The 16,252-nt window shown below is 44.8% G+C and overlaps 2 protein-coding genes across 8 annotated transcripts in view; one reads left to right on the top strand and one right to left on the bottom strand.

The window, feature by feature from the left end:
* The window catches only part of CTNNA2 (catenin alpha 2), a 1,139,605-nt gene that overhangs the window by 775,030 nt on the left and 348,323 nt on the right, over positions 1 to 16,252 (top strand). The window contains exon 1 of one of the 6 annotated variants that reach the window (XM_032243725.1): positions 13,943 to 14,069. The exons of the other annotated variants lie outside the window; for them this stretch is intronic. The gene's annotated coding sequence lies outside the window, so the exon portion shown is untranslated. Of the gene's footprint in view, positions 1 to 13,942; positions 14,070 to 16,252 lie in introns of those variants that run through there. 6 annotated transcript variants of the gene reach the window in all.
* LRRTM1 (leucine rich repeat transmembrane neuronal 1) lies at positions 9,450 to 13,462 on the bottom strand. 2 transcript variants are annotated; one of them, XM_032243727.1, is made up of 2 exons: positions 12,881 to 13,462; positions 9,450 to 12,608 (listed from the first exon to the last, which is right to left on the bottom strand). In XM_032243727.1, exon 2 carries the CDS (start codon positions 12,547 to 12,549, stop codon positions 10,981 to 10,983), a length of 1,569 nt encoding a protein of 522 aa, XP_032099618.1. In that variant the 5' UTR covers positions 12,550 to 12,608; positions 12,881 to 13,462; the 3' UTR covers positions 9,450 to 10,980. The 2 variants fall into 2 exon arrangements, with proteins under 2 accessions (XP_032099618.1, XP_032099619.1); XM_032243728.1 differs by lacking the exon at positions 12,881 to 13,462 and adding an exon at positions 12,725 to 12,805.

Consider the following 16,252-nt stretch of genomic DNA (forward strand, 5'->3'; position numbering starts at 1 on the left):
AGTACACAAAGAAAAAGCTTCTTTAAATAAACACCAGCAAATCTCTTTCAGCTGAAAATGTATGCTTAGTGTCCGGGGGGCCAGTATGATTTAATATTGCCAATATTAAATAAGAGTTTGGCAGCTGGATAGCAATTGCAAGGTGAGTAGCAGCTTTTCACCTCCAAGAATTGACTACAGAGAGCAAACAGCTCAGATGTGGAAATGAGTTTTGATGTATTAACAAAAGGCCCATGTAGCTGGCCACTAGCCTTCAGCTCCTATGAAAACTGGATATGTATGCACAAATGTGTGTGCACATGCCCACCTGTATTCCAGGGGTAGGTTCATCACCAGGACTGCCAGACCACAGTGGTAAAGCCAAGCCATTAAAGAACCAGAACAAAGTCAGTGAGTGTGTATGGGCTAAGACCTGGCCAGTTAGAAAACTGGGAAGGAAGCCATGTGTGTCTTTGCAACTCCAGACTTCACTGCCTCCATATCCCTCTTTTAGGCCTAGTGCTTTCAGAAACTCAGGTTTTTCGGTCTCATCCTATCACAGACAAAAATGGTGAGAACCTGGCTTTGCAGGATGACAACCCTGGTTACACCCTGGCTCAACCTCTTCCTGTCTGTGTGACCTTGTTGTTCTTTGATCTTTTATTTAGAAAACAGTTATCTAGTACTTGCCATATGCCAGACACTATTCTAAGCACTTTCTAAGGAATAACTTGTTTCATTCTCAATAACAATGGGCTTAATTCTTCATAACAACACTATGTCCATTTTATAGCAGAAGGAACTGAGGATCAGAAAGGTTAAGTACCTTGCCAAATTTACTCAGCTAGAATTTGAACCCAAGCAATGTGTCTCCCTTGACACATCTTACCATGGTAAGTGACCTTAGGCAAGTTGTAGATTCCCCCCTAAACCTCAGTTTACCTGTTTGTAAAGGGAGGATGCTAATACTACTCTGGACAAGGATGGATGAAAGCTTGTTACAGGGTTTAAATGAGAAAATGTTCAGGATTTAGCAGGTTTCCGGGCACCTAGAAAGTACAATAGATGATTAACACTCCTATGGTGTGGGGGTCACGTTTCATAAATGGATCAGGAAGAAGTGGGGCCTCTTGTGCATCCTCTCATGGTGAGTCTGATAGGCCTATGCCAGGACAGTCCTCCTGAGAATGCCTCACCTTCACAGGTGCAATCATTTACAAGTTAAATGGTTCTGTTGTTCACTCCACAAATGTTGACTTAAGCTCTCAACAAGAAATGTTGTGCTACTTTGATTGAATGAGTTGAGCAATATAATCAGAAGTTAAAAACATCTGAGTGATATGTTATCTTTAATGGCATTTCAGTTATAATGCAGTTTCTCCTCTTTCCTACAGCATGTTTGCCCTCTCTTTTCTTGGTACCTTTATGATTTTTGAAACAATAGGCAAAAAGGGTCAATATGAAACACGCAGATTAACAATGGCCCGGATAGCAAAGCAGTGCCGCTGCATTCCAAGAATTACCATTATTTTTAGAACAGAAATTTTTTTAAAATGAAAGAAACACCGTCTCAGTTGCAGGGAAATACAGATTTCACCGTAAATGCAATCACTATGGAGCAGAGACAGTGAGGCAAAATCACAGGGTGAGCGGTTTTTCTGCAGCTGAGGGACAAATGACAGAATTGCCTTGGCCAGCTGAAGACAGATTGCTGCATTGTTCCATTAATTGTGTAAGTTGGCTTTTCCAGACCTTTCTGTGTGCAGACTAATCCACCTCTGCGCGCTGCTGAGCCGTCTCACTTTTACTGAAGGCTACCTACAATGCCTCTGAGATAGAGATCCATGCTACACATAGTGTGCAATATTGAGAGTTCTTCACTGAGGATAAATATGCTGATGGTGAACACCTAAAAATAAGTGATTTTTTAAAAGAGGATTTTGGCTTAAGGAGGTAAAATATGACGGAAGATCCAATCTTTATCCTGGCTTTACTTAAGCCCCATAAACTGTTGGTAGATATCTGTTCTCGCAATGAGCATTCACTTGTGTTGTTTCATGTAAGGGGAACAAGACAGGAAGTCCTGTCCAAATGTATGCCACCCATCTGTTGCAGTGCCTGAAATTCCAGCATTAGAGTGATGTCTTTTGGTTATTTCCCCCAAAGATCCTTGTTTAAGTTGCAGAAATCTCCGTGGTATAATTATCACCACTGCACCAATCAGTGTCCTACTAGGATTTAGTGTTTACATTCTTGGAAGAGCTGGTGGCAAATCTATGGATGCGGTAGACTGAATGGAAAGGGAATATTTTGATGCTGGGGTATTTGGAAAGAATTTCTGTCCTTTGGACGTCTCCTGGGTGTCATGGAGTCTCCTATGGCAAAGAAGAGAGTGTCAGTCTTGGTATTGAAGTGGAGACACAGAAGGGCAGTGGTGAAACTATAATGCCAAACTTTGTAACTGCAAGATTTCAGTTGGAAGAGGTGTAGGAAGTAGCCTGTGTGCAATGGGTTTTCCGGGAATCCTCCTAAAGGAGCTATTGATGTGTATATTTTAAGCAGGACTAGCTTTACCTTATAATGACACAGCCAATCGCAGAAGGTAAGGAAGGTGGTAGAGGGGGAAGGACTCAGAATTTAGAAGAGGAATTTCTCAATGCCAGCCCAGCAGTAACAATGATATTGGGCAAGCTACTGAACCTTTTCAAATCTGATTCTTGTCTTAAAATGGGACACGTTTATTTCTGCCTTGTGAAATTTTGGGAAAATAAAAACAAATATAATGCTAAACAGAACTTTTTAAACTATAGAGTGCTCAGAGACCAATTCTAAGTACACTGATGCTTACATGTCTTTCTTTTTTTTTTTTTTTTGAGGTGAAGTTTTGCTCTTGTTGCCCAGGCTGGAGTGCAGTGGGGCAATCTTGGCTCACTGTAACCTCTATCTCCCAGGTCTAAGTGAGTCTCCTGCCTTACCCTTCCAACCAGCTGCGATTACAGGCACACGCCACCATGCCTGGCTAATTTTTTAATATTTTTAGTAGAGATGGGGTTTCACCATGTTGCCCAGGCTGGTCTTGAACTCCTGACCTCAGGTGATCCTCCCACCTTGGCCTCCCAAAGTGCTGGGATTACAGGCTTGAGCCACTGTGACCAGCCACATGTCTTTTTTTCTACCAGTGCCACCAGATGGAGTCAATGGCAGGGAGGTAAGAAGGTGGCTCCCTTCTCCCTGCCGTGTAGCCCATGTAACCTAATCCCATGGAGGCCAGGCACCAGCCCATCAGTATTTTTAAAGAGCTGCAGTGAGACTTTTGGATCTTGTAGATTGCTGAGCTGTACATGCTGTGAGAGGGGACCTGCTAGCTCAGTGCTTCTCAGCCTTGGCTGAACTTTGGAATCACCTAGGAAGCTTAAAAAAAAAAAATTCTCCTCACCAAGGCCACACCCCTGACCAGTTAACTCACAATCTCTCAAGGGTGGGGCCCAGAAATCAGTATTTACTGAGGCTCCCCCGTGGTTCCACTGTGCAGCCAGGGTTGACAAGCACTCTCCTAGCTGAGCAACAGAGAAAGAAGATGCAGCTAGAGAACGAATTCTTTCTTCCCATAACACGAGGGAAAATCACTTTGCAACATTGCATTGAGAACAAACAAATAGCTTTATGGTAGACCAGAATAAAGAACTGATTGAAAAGGACTGAGGAGTCAGTATAATCACAGCTACTTACGGTAACTTGGGCAGCATAAAACACAGATCTTGAAACTCTGTCTTTTTACTCTCTTTTTCTTTTTTCTTTCTGTTGTGTTTTGTTCTCTCTCTTCTCCTCTCATCTCCTTCCCCCACCTTGCCTTTTCTTCTTCTCAATCTCTCTTCCTGTCTTTTTCCTTCCCCTCCCACACCCCATTTTATTAGAAAAGGCTCTCAACTCCTAATATCCATTGTGGCCACTTACAATGTAGTACATTATTTTGAGCGTCCTGAACAAATATCTTTCTCTTCTTCTTCCCTACTCCCACCTAGTAGCAATCCTAGGCTGTGTGTGTGTGTGTGTGCATGTGTGTGTGTGTGTGTGTATGTGTGTGTGTGTACTTCACAGCACATCGCTGTGTCTCAGGTCTCATGTGCAGGTGAGTGCGTGTGTGTCCTCTCCAGGATTCCCTTTCATCTCTTCCTGCCCATTCTAAAAACCCAGTTTTCTCACCCACACATGCCTGCGCTTTCTCATCTTCTCATCTGTTTTCCAGCATGTCCACCTACCTCTCTGAAGCCCCTGACTCTCAGTGAATTTTTTTAAACCTCTGTCTGCTCATTCATATTCAGGCAAGCTTGATGAATCAGAATGTCTGGAGGAATAAAAATTCAGGGGAATTTTAATTTTCTGGTTAAGTGACACTCTCATGAAAACCACTTTTGTTTCATGCTTTATTGTGGTGACAAAAAAATGGTAAAATAGAAGCCCCAAACTGGAAAGGTTCTTAGGGAATCCCTAAATGAATCCTTCTAAAAGTAGAGACAGAGACCAGTTGCCGTAAGATGAGTAACATGATCCCAGGCATGTGAATGGCAGTATTCTGTCTAAAGACCATGACCCTTGACTTCTAGACCCTATTTCTTCCAGAGCTCACTTGACCTGCCCTGCAGAAATGTTCTGACTAACCAGAACCAGTCAAATGTAAATTCTATTCTTTTACGTGAATTCTCTTGTTACTTATGATGTCACCTGCCCATGAACCTCACTCATCTGTGTTGCCTGTCTGGCCCCAGCTGAATTTCAGTTTAAAATTCTTGTATCTCTAGACTAACCTGTTTCTAAGGTCTGAGATCATTTCCCTAAATATGTCCACCCTACTTACTAGACTGAGCACACTGATTTTTTTCTAGCTTATTTGTATTTAGTTTATTTTTAATTATTGTGGGTACATAGTAGATGCATATATTTATGAGGTAGGTGAGATATTTTGATAGAGGCATGCAATGTATAATAATCACATCATGGATAATGAGGTATCCATCCCCTTCAGCGTTTATTTTTTAGCACACTGATTTTTAAAATAGAAGTTCATCACCACCTCAGATACATTACAGTTTTGGTTGGGAAAGAAGAAGGCACAGGCTCGTGGATTGGATTTGTTCAGACTGCAGAACCCCTCCTAGAAGGAATATCAGGTTTCTCATTTTCCTTCTTGTTAATTAAATCTCTGCTGTTCACTTAATTTTTTTTCTCCTGTTTCCTAAATGAGGTAGTGCCAAAGAAAAAGTGGGTCAATTGAGGGTTCTGACTAGTTTTGTCCTAGTTAATTTAAGTTTTGCCATATGTTCTTTGAGAAGCATGTGTTAACTATAGGCCCTTTTGCTGATTATCAACTAATCTGAGGGCTTTTAATTTAGATTTCCAGATACCTGGCAAGAGAAAGACTTAAACGGAATAGGTCTAGGTAACTCAGCACCATTACTTTCCATCATGCAGCAGCGTTTTTCATCTTCAGCACTCTTGACATTTCAGGTCAAATAATTATTTGATGTGGGGGATGTCCGTGCTTGTAGGATATTTCACAGTAACCAGACTTCTACCCCCTGGATACCGGAAGCACCACCTTACCCATGCATAAACATTAAAAGTGTCTCCAGACACAAACACGTAAATGTCCACTGGGTGGCAAATCTGCCCCTGGTTGAGAACCATACCATGGACACGTGATCCATTTAATCACTAAGGAAGAAATGCAGATAAATCCCTGACAATAACATATGGATGTCTATACCTTACTCTCTCCGAGTCCAAAATCCTATGTTAAGAGGTTGAACTGAATGTACTGGCCATTTCTTCCCTTGGAACCTGGAGAAGTCTCCTCTGTTAGCAAAGCCCTGCATTGCCCAATTACCAGTCACCACAGCAAACAAGTCATGGTCAGAATTCCCGGATTGGGGCATTGTGCCCATGGCATTCAACAAGAATGTGTTGACCATGTCTCCTGTTCCCAATCTAGTTCCAGGTTCTTTGCTAGGTGCAGAAGTGGAGGGGCAACCATTCAAGGAATAAAGAAACAGGGAGTAGTGAAAGACCACCAAGCCAATTAACACATCACAGTGCTCCCAATCCCTAGCTGGTTGGCTTTGCACAGTGTACTTGACCTCTGTAAGCCTCGGGTTCTTCATGTGAAGATAAGTTGCTAGCAGCTCCCTCACTTACTGTGATCTAGGTAGAGGCACCATACCAGGGACTGCTCAGCAAATGTTATTTCTCCATCTCATTTATATCTTTGTCTAAGCTGTAAGAATACAATAGCCAGGACCTTTGCTTTGAGTAAAAAACCAAAGGGCTTCAGAAATTGTGTTCAGTTGAGCAAAGCCAGGAGATGACGCCCAATCAGAAGTAAGAATTTTGCCTCCTGAATCCCAGAAAAGAAAAAAAAAAAAAATAGAGCATTCCTTAATGAAAAAGTATGTATCTTAACCCTGAGGTGGAAAATCCTCAAAAAAATATATTCTCATTTGCTGGCTCTTTCCACTAGACAGAAGGTTACACTCTGCCATGGCATAAGGAGCCCAAAAGCTCCCCAGCCTGCAAAGCATCTACCTACTCATTAACTAATGCCTGAAAATACCACCAGCCGTATCAATCCATTATGTATTAACTGTCACAGATTTTATCAGATCATTTCCTGAATAAAAGTTTGATTATCAAGGAGAAAGTATTAGCGTAATTAGTGACAGAAGGCCACTAATTACATAATGTGGCCACCTGCCTGCACGTGTGTGTGTATGTGTGTGTATGTGGTTATATATGTATGTGTTTGTGGTTGTATATGGTTTTATAGACATATACATAGACACACACATATAGGTGTGCATGTTTGTGTGTGTGCTGTTACATATACAGAAATAGATTGAGAGGTAAGAGTGTGTGCGTAAATCCCTAAACCTCTCTCAAAATATATTTCAGAAGCCTATTTAATGGTCATATTCTAGCAAATTCCTTGTTATTTGACATTCTGTCAATGGCTGACCCAAATCAACTAACATTACCACTCATCTAGAGGAGATAATTGATGTTTATGTTGACTACCCTGAAACATTATGATCTTCTTGCTCCAAAACAGATATAATTTTTAGTTCTTTGATAATTTTCTCTGTGAGAAGGGTATGTACATTCCTTTTATCATCCCACGTGATCCATCAATGTCCTCTTCTACTGGGCCATGTCAGATAGACCAGGCATCAAACTTGCTGACAAGTTGACTAAAATAAGCCAGAAACACAGGTGACCCCTAATGCTATGAGAGGTCTGTGTGTAGTTGCTTGGAAGACTTGGGAGGAATAACAAGTGGCATTTGCCCCTCTAATGACTTACACGTATTCACAAATGTGTTGTTGATGCTAAGTCATACCAAATGTCTGCCTTCTTGAAGGCAGAGAGAAAAGGTAGGGCACTCTTATACTTTGATGAGCTCAGAAGAATATTTTTAAATGGTTTCAAAGACTATTTCCTTTTACTGGTATAACCTTTTCTTTGTGATGGTAACTTTGCAGTCTTGGGAGTGTGGGCTGCATTGTGGGGTAGGTGGTCTCAACTATTAATGGCAAGGCTAAGATCTGAGCATCAGGGACTGCCTTTTCTTTCTGGGTGAAGCAAACGACAGGTCTCATTTAACCTGGTTCCTCTGGTCCAACCTAAAAAACTACTAGGGCTAAGACTGTGAGAGTGTCATTTGTCATGTGAAAGGACTTTTTTTCTATGTAAATATTCGAAAAACCTCAATACCACTGCTGAACTTTAATCAGCTGGGAAGGTACTGCAAATGGAGGGTCAATCCATCACAATGCCCAGGATGAGACGTGAAGTGTGGCCTTAAGTTCTTTTCAGATAGCACAGGATAATGAGATTAGCACCCTCTGTGGGAAGAATAAAAAAATAGGTGCTACACCTTTAAAAATTAGATTCTCTTTTAAATGCTTAGTAGTTTGCTTAGAGGGGTCAGAGCAAGTTTCTTGAAGCTTAAAGATTAATTAATTTGAGAAAGAAAAGGTTTCAAGTGTTACAAAACCTTAGTTAAAACTACCGCTTTCCCTTATTCTTACCGTTCCCCCCCACCCCCTCCCCCCCGCCATTCTCCAGAGCTAGAGGCACATGGGCATGAAATGATGTGAGCTAAATTCCTGTTTGTGTAGAAAACATTTGCTTGCCTGCAAAGACATACAACACAGAAACATACAGACACACGCACACCAAGTAAGAACATAGCTTCCTATGGTCATCATTTGCTCTTAAGCTCCCAGATTGCTGATTCCTCTTTCCAATGGTTCTTCATGAAATGTGCACAGACTTAAGATCTTCTACATACATGATACTTAGTCATGGGCAGGGTGGTGGGAGTAGCATAAAACAAAGCATGATTATTCTCTCCCTTTCTTATGTCCACCTTGAAACAAGAAGAGTGAAAGATAAAATTGTCTTGGGGATAGGAGATAAACTACAGTTTCCAAGATTCAGATTTCTAGAGGGTAGGAGGGGACCTGTGGTTCTGATGCTTGCCAGGAAGGTTTTGCTTCTGGAAGCTTTCCCTATAAGCACACCCACACAGCTCTTTAATGCACCAAGCCAGAGCAGCTTTGGGCGCTGGATTCCTGTAGCCTTCCTATGAGATGGTTAAGTTCACGGAATCCAAGGAGCTCTCCTTCAGTTGCTACATTTTTTTTTTCTCCTAAAAAAGGTATGCTGTCTTCTAGAGGAGGTCGCTTTAGTAGGGTTTAAATATAGAGGCGAGGTGCATCCCTGAGAGAACCTTGTTCCTGCTACCCCTGCTCTCGGAGTGATATGCTATTTAGAAAGGCAGACCCAAATGATTATGCTTAGTCTAAATCCAAAACCCCCTCCTCAAAGTTATCAAACAAAGCACCTCTCTTCCAGAACACTAACAGTCTGAATGGGCTTTATGTGCATGATGTGTGTTATACTGTCATGTTTTATTTATAAATAAAGCAAGATGAAGCTTCCTGGTCAGGAAAAATGAGCTAGGGTGGTGTGTGTGTGTGTGTGTGTGTGTGTGTGTGTGTGTGTGTGTGTGTGTGTGTAGGAAGCTGTCTCCCAGGGCTTAACATCTTAAAAGACATTTGCAAAATATTTCTCTTGAAAGAAAGAGACTCTTAGAAGCACTATTTTTAGGCATACTGGTTTCTCCATAGGTAGAAAAGAAACCTACCACCAACCCTTAGCTTAAGGAAACCTTCTGGTGATGCCATTCTGCATTTCAAAAAGCTGATTTTGCCTCCTAAGGTTGGCAGCTGGAGGGATTTGCATTTTGGGGAATGGTAGTGTGTGGTTCTCCACCCCTCATCCCTCTTCCTGTTATTTGGGCTTCACTCTTAAAAAAGGAAAAATAAAAACAGAAAGATGCAAGTCTTTAGTATCAGAGAAGGAAGAGAAAGACTTTGGGACATGAGCTGCATTGGTTCAGTTTTCAGTGCCTGTCATTCACGACAGTTTATTTCAATCATACATTTGCTTGAATTGTCATCTGATGAAGGACCCCCTCCGTCCAATGCACACAGCCTTCCCCTTCCCTTCTCTGTACCCACCCACTGCCACTGCCACCACCTCCTCACCCTTAGTTCAACAGAAACTGAAATCTTAATGATGGACTTGGAAACCTATGAGAGGTGAGAAGGAGCAATCATCAATCCAGACACAGAAAAAAGAAAAAAAGAAAGAAACAGGGAAAGCAAGCATTATACAAAAGGGCAATCTGAGAAGAGGCAGCTTTTTTTGTCCCGGGCTAACAAATTATTCCCATCTCAGAAATATGCAAACACAGGATCAAATGATTATCTTCTCCCACTCTTTCCACCCCCATCACAGCTCTGTCACCTCTGCCCCTGAAGTCTCTTGCTACAAGTCATTACCCTGCAGGCATTCATCATGAGGTAGGCTTTTCTCCTCATTCCCCATAGAAACTAGGAATGTGCTGTCACTGATGGGAGCCTAAGCTTGCTGCAGTCTTAGCAATGTGCTCCAGAAGCACAGCTTTCAGCCCTGAACATCGGGATTCCGCCTGCTTACCCTCAGCCAGCAGTGAGCTGAGGGGTTCCCTTTAACACAGGAGGGTATGGGAAGGGCACAAATGCTACTGTGTCTGGTGAATCAAAGACTCAGGAGAATTAAGAACAGGTGTTATTTGGGGATGAGATTCTGATCTGATTTGAAAGATGGTTATGTTAAGGTTACACTGGTTACACTGTCTGGCACTTCCTTTTAAAAGCCATTTGCAAAGCTCTCTGCCTTAAAGGCTGAGCAATGATGCCCAGTCCTCAGTCCACCTCTCACTTGCCTGAAGGTGGTTAGATTGCACTGTCTCTGCCCCAATAATATAAAGGGTCCTGCTCTTTTTCTTTTTTCCAGTCCTTACTCACGTGGAGTATATTAACATAAATCATTAATCTGATAAGCTTTGTTTGCCCTTCTTTAAAATTTCAAATTGAATCTGACTACTTTGCTCCTGGATCTTCCCTCTGGCCTCTGGACAACTCCCCTCTGCACCCTACCTCCCCAAAATTTTAACTGTTGCTTTTCTTGTAACACAGTTAACAATTCATTTAGGTTACACCAGTCTGTAAAAACTGTAAATGCTATTTTATTTTAAACATTTTAGTTTACAAAAAAAAAAAAAAATCAATGATTGGTACCTTTTTTACACTCTCAGATTCCTGAATATGGACAGATCTTCAAAGGGAGGAAGGAGTTCTCATATGAAATTTAAGATAGACTGTCCTGAAGGTTGTGGGGTGGGTTTGTTGTTGTTGTTGTTGTTGTTGTGTTTTATTTCGTTTTTGTTTTTAAGACACAATAAAGCTAAAATGTCAAGTCTCTGGGAGAGATCCCCTTAAAGTTTCAGTCAAGGAGCATATCAGAGCACAGACAAGGAGACCCCAGCCTGGTGCCCGCCGCCCGTCCGGGCTGCCCAGGCGTATTTGGTAGCGCATGGGTTGAGAGCCACTGGGACAATCACACCTCGCATTCCCTCGCGGGCTGCTGGTGGCAGGTACACGAACCATACTCGTTGATGATCACCAGGGCTCCCTCAATGTGGTTCGGTTTGTAATCAACGTAGTATTCCTGGGCAGACATGGCAGCCATCTGATGCATGGTCTGTTTCTGCTTTTGCTTCCTGCGCTGCGTGACAAAGCACTGTCTGAGCTGCCTGAGGCTGGCTGGGAAACACTTCCAGGACACGTAGAGCACCAGGACCACTATGAGGAAGGAGAAGATGAGGGCCATGGTGCCCGTGACCACTTTGTGGATCTGCACGGCATTCTCGGCGTGCTCGCCGCCGGGGAGAGCCACGGTGGCAGGCTCAAATGTGCCGTCGTGCTGCCCCTCCCCGCCGTCCGCGAGTGTGGTGGCCGAGCTGGCAGGGGGCCCCAGATCACTGCGGTTAGTGACGGCCGAGAGCAGGTGGCCGCTGGTAGGCTCGGCCCCATCTTCGCACAGGTGGAAGGCGTACACCGCGTCCAGGACGTCCTCGCCCTGTGCGTACTCCGGGCTGGCGCACTGCAAGTTGCCATCGTAGCGCCCCTGGAAGTTGCTGAGCCACGAGGCTAGGGCACACACGTTGCGCCCGCAGTCCCACAGGTTCCCGGCCAGGGTGATGCTTGTCAGAGACTTCCAAGAGTTGAGGATCCGGGGCTCGATGTAGGTGAGGCGGTTGGAGTCCAGCTGCAGGGACTGCAGCTGCGGCACGGTCTCAAATACATGGGGCTCCATGTACTCGATCTCGTTGCCAGACAAGTCCATTTTCTCCAGGTTCCAAACCCAGTCCAGAGAGCTGACCACAATGGCCACCTTGTTCCTCCGCAGGCAGAGCGAGTGCAGAGAGATGAGGCGCGGGAAGTGGGCGAAGTTCACCTTGACCAAGTCGTTGTGCTCGAGGTGCAGCTCAGTGAGCTTAAACAAGCCAGCGAAAGAGTTGCGCGCCAGACTCTTGAGCTGATTGTATCCGATGTCGAGAAACTTGAGGCTGCGGCAGTCCTGGAAGATGCGCACGGGCACAAACTGGATGGCGTTGGCCCGCATATGCAGCGTGGTGAGCTTCCGCAGCCCGTGGAAGAGGTCGGGCGCGAGCGCCTGCAGCTTGTTGTACGAGAGGTCCACGCTGCGCAGATTGGGCATGGGCCGGAAGGTGGTGTTGGGCAGTTGGGTGATCTGGTTGGAACTCAGCGTGAGTTCCTTAACTCGGCGCAGTTTCTGAAAGGCGTCCCCCTGCACCGAGCAGATGTGATTGTGATCCAGATAGAGCCACGTGAGCTGCATTAACCCTGTGAACTGGCCGGCGCGCAGCTCCGAGAGGCTGTTGTAGCGCAGGGACAAGCCCAGCAGGCCGGACAGGTTGTGGGGCGCCTCGGTGAGGTTGAGCGCCTCGCAGTACAGCAGCCGCCCCTCGCACCGGCACAGCTGCGGGCACCCGCTGGGGGCGGCGGGCAGCATCTGAAAGCAGGCCCCCAGCAGACACAAGACCACCCCCGAGGGCCTCCTCAGCAGCCAGTATAGACAGAGACCGAGCAGCAGGAAATCCATTAGCGAGAATCTTTCCAGAGAGACTGGAGAATGTCCATTGGAAGCGCTCGGTCAGAAATCTACATCATATTTTATTCCGAGGGAGGGGGAGCGGGGGAGGGGGAGAAAAGGGCAAAAAATCAAATAAATACATAGAAATAAAGAAGGACCCCCCTCCCCAAAACCACACGTTCACCTCTAAGCATGCAGAAAGCTGGGCAGCATAGAAAGTTCACAGCCACGGAAAGATCAAAGAGATGGTGATTTGGTCCATGTTAGATGCTGCAGTAAAGAAAAGGGAGGAAAAAAAAAATCTTCGGGAAAGAATTTAATTAAAAAGTGTCTTACCCACCCTTTTCCAGAGAGTGACAACCTCCATTCAGCTGCTCCCTTTGTGTGCAGGCTAATTATATGCAGGGCGAGAGAAGACCCCTCTGTGTTTCCGAGGCAGCCCCGGTCCGCGGCCGGCGGATCTGGCAGGCGCACAATGTCTCACTTTGCTGCTCGGCTCGGGGCTGCAAGGGCGGCCGGCGAGGCGGGGAGGCGACTTCTAGGACCCGCAAGTTTCCCAACTACGTGCCGGAGCCCGGGCTTCGCCTTCCTGCCGCCTTCCTTTCCCTCTGCAGTTCGGACTGTGACGTTGTGGGGGAAAAAAACTCCAAACTCGGGGCTCGCGACTCCCCAGGATTTGACAGTCTGGTTAATGTCCGTCATTGGAGACGACCACTGACCGGCGCCACCTTTTACTCCGCGGAGACAGCCTGCCATTCGCGCCTCGGGCAGCTGCAGAGAGCGGGCTCGCTCATGCTTTGCGGGCGGCGGGCGGCGGGGAGGTGCGGGCGGCGGCGCGGGGAGCGGCGAGCGGCGCCCGGGCTCCTTCCCTCCAGCAGGCAGTGTGCGGCGCGAGCTTGCACAGGCACCTACTGCTCACTGAGTGTCGTAAGCTGCTCACGATTGTGCGTCTTTCCCGAGCACCTCAGACATGGGCAGATTGAAAAGGGGTGGGCATAAAACCAACATTTTACCGAACCACTAAAGTAATATATGTTCTTTGATGAAACGGAAAACACTTTCAGCTTTTTTGTCCATATTTCAAAAAAAGAAAAAAGGAGGGGGGAGGGAGGTGGAGGTAGGGGTAGCATCATCCGCGACAAGATATTTCCAAGTGGGAAACTGAAATAGTCTGTGCTCTCCCCCCTTCCCTTTTGGGGATATATTCTTTTCCCCTTTAAAACTGTCTACGTGTAAGAGATACGTAGGAATCTGTAGAGAAATCAACATTTGGTCCTTTGCTTTAGAAAAGCAACTTGAGAGAAGACACAGGAAGGCAATGATTTGGGGCTTGGCTAAGGGTTTTTTTTTCTTCTTCTTCTTTTTCTTTCTTTCTTTTTCTTTTTTTCTTTTTTCCCCCCTTGCGGGCACTGGAATTCTGCAGTCAGCCAGCACTTTTTTTGAGGTGGATGGGGGAAATGCTTTACAAACCCACCTAGTTTGGGAAGCCATCCCAGTCCCGGTGGTGTGAGATCCAGTGTGGCAAAAAGGTATGTCTGTGTACAGGGAGACTGAGATCCCCGCGGGGCTTCATCAGGCTCCACAGATATCTATGGGGTACAGGATGGATTAAAGAACGATTCTGCTGTCTGACATGGGGAGGGCTAACCCTGACTTGTGCTGTTCATGGTGATTACTGGGCCCTGCAGTGAACTCCACTCCAGAAGACTGTGAATGTGTGGGGATATGGTAGTTTAAGCCATAATGAAGCCTACCCATCTCCGTACACACATCCGTAATTAAGCTTTGAGACTGTATTAAATTGTGCCACTTTTTCCTCTAAGTGTGAAGAGAAGCCTTTGCCTCATTATTTTCTATTCACAATCATTTACAGATAGGAGTCCTTGCAATGAGCTCCCCATCCACCTCCCACCCCCCACACACAACACCTTGTGCTAACTGGTATGGAGAGAGTCTGACCTGGAGAGGGTCAGTTGGTCATCTGTTTAAACAAAATCCTTAAGATGGCTGAGAAAGCCTGCGGGAAGTGAGTGTGGGTAACACTTCCTTCTTGACAAAGATGCACAGGGAGATGAGAGGGAGAGTCAAATGTGAGTCTCCAGCTCCGCTCTTTGAATTCCTATCATTTCTGCCTCTAAGGAACTCAAAATCAGTGGGCATTATCTGTAGTCGCGCTTACTTTGATAGGAATGAGGGTGGATTACCAGAGCCTGGGTAGACAGACTGGACAAGTAACTGGATTGGTCCTTAGCATCTAAGCTGAAGAGATCAACCAATGGAATCAAAGTCACCAAAGACTGGTGGTACTTTTCAGGAAAAGTCATATGAACAGGGGCATGAATCATTCCATTTTGTATTCATCTGAGCTCTGTCCTGGTCATTCATCTCTGAGATGTATCATTTAATTGGAAGGAGCACAAATCTGAAATGTCCTAGACATCACATGCTGTCTTAGGAGTTAGAAGAGACATTGGAAAATCAACCCCCTTAATTTTGCACGTGACGAAACTGAGGCCAAGAGACATCACAGTTTATCCAAGGTCATACAGCTTGTAACTGGCACAGACGCACAGATGGTTTTCTTTCTTTCTTCTTCTTCCTCTTTTTTTTTTTTTTTTTTTTTTTTTATTATTCCTCCTCAAAGTGCAATTTATTTATTTGCCATTCTTGATGGTTGCCTCTCTGTCACTCTTGTTACTTACCTAATTCTGGATCGGGCATTTGCAGGTTTCATCCTGGCACCTCCAAGGTGCTGCGGAACACTTTAACAGACAGACAAATTCACCAGCAAGTGGTTTCACCTCTTGCCAAGACAATTATTCCTGACAGCAGGCCAGCTGATTGAGCCATAAACGCTAAAGGGTTGGGAGGTGGGGGAGGGGTGTTGAGCAGGCGCAGGCAGAGTTAAACAGCCGCCAGCCATTCAGCGAGAACTGTGAGTATGCGCCACCCAATCCCCAGGGCTGCTAGGGGGAAAAAAATCCTCCTAATGCAGGTTGCTTGGCAAAGTGGTGACAGAGGCTGCCAAATGGGCAAGAAGAGGTCCCACTTTGGATGTCACTTGATTTGTAGAGTTGGTACAGCGAGGCAGAAGAGTTGAGTGTTGGCAAGAAAGAAAGGAAATAAAATTAAATTCACTGATTTATATGTGAGTTTTCTTCTAAGTGTGCTACTCAGAACTTAGAAGATGCTCCTAGGCTGTAATTAAAATAAATTATATATATATACACATATACACATACACACACACACACACACACACACACACACACATTGCCTTTTGCATTATTATCCTGCTAATCGTTTCATCTATATGGTATCTTTAAGCCTTTCCCACCTCTAATGTGGTAAGTTTTCATCTTTTCTAGTTTTAAACCCCTTGGCAGAACCGTATACATTAACAGATTGAAATGAGCTTTATTGAAATTTAGCTATTCTAAGTCATCTAAGTTGCAGAATTCCAATTTATTATGTATTTAAAGCATACCAGCCCTGATTAAATCAATGCAAATTAGGTTAAATAAGAACAACATGAATCAAGTGTTTCAGCAAAGTTGAGTAGAGAAACGACAACTTTTGAGTCACCACAGCAAGTCGATATGTTTTTCACGAGTTTTAATCTCATGCCTCTAAGTGTCCAATGAACTAAAAAGGGAAAAAAAGAAAGAAAAGCTCACCTAAAGTCTTCCCGTTCCTCCTGTTTGTTCTCTTG

This window comes from Sapajus apella, unplaced genomic scaffold, assembly GCF_009761245.1.
Source record: "Sapajus apella isolate SASKATOON/1434 unplaced genomic scaffold, GSC_monkey_1.0 scaffold52, whole genome shotgun sequence".
NCBI classification, from domain to species: Eukaryota; Metazoa; Chordata; class Mammalia; order Primates; family Cebidae; genus Sapajus; species Sapajus apella.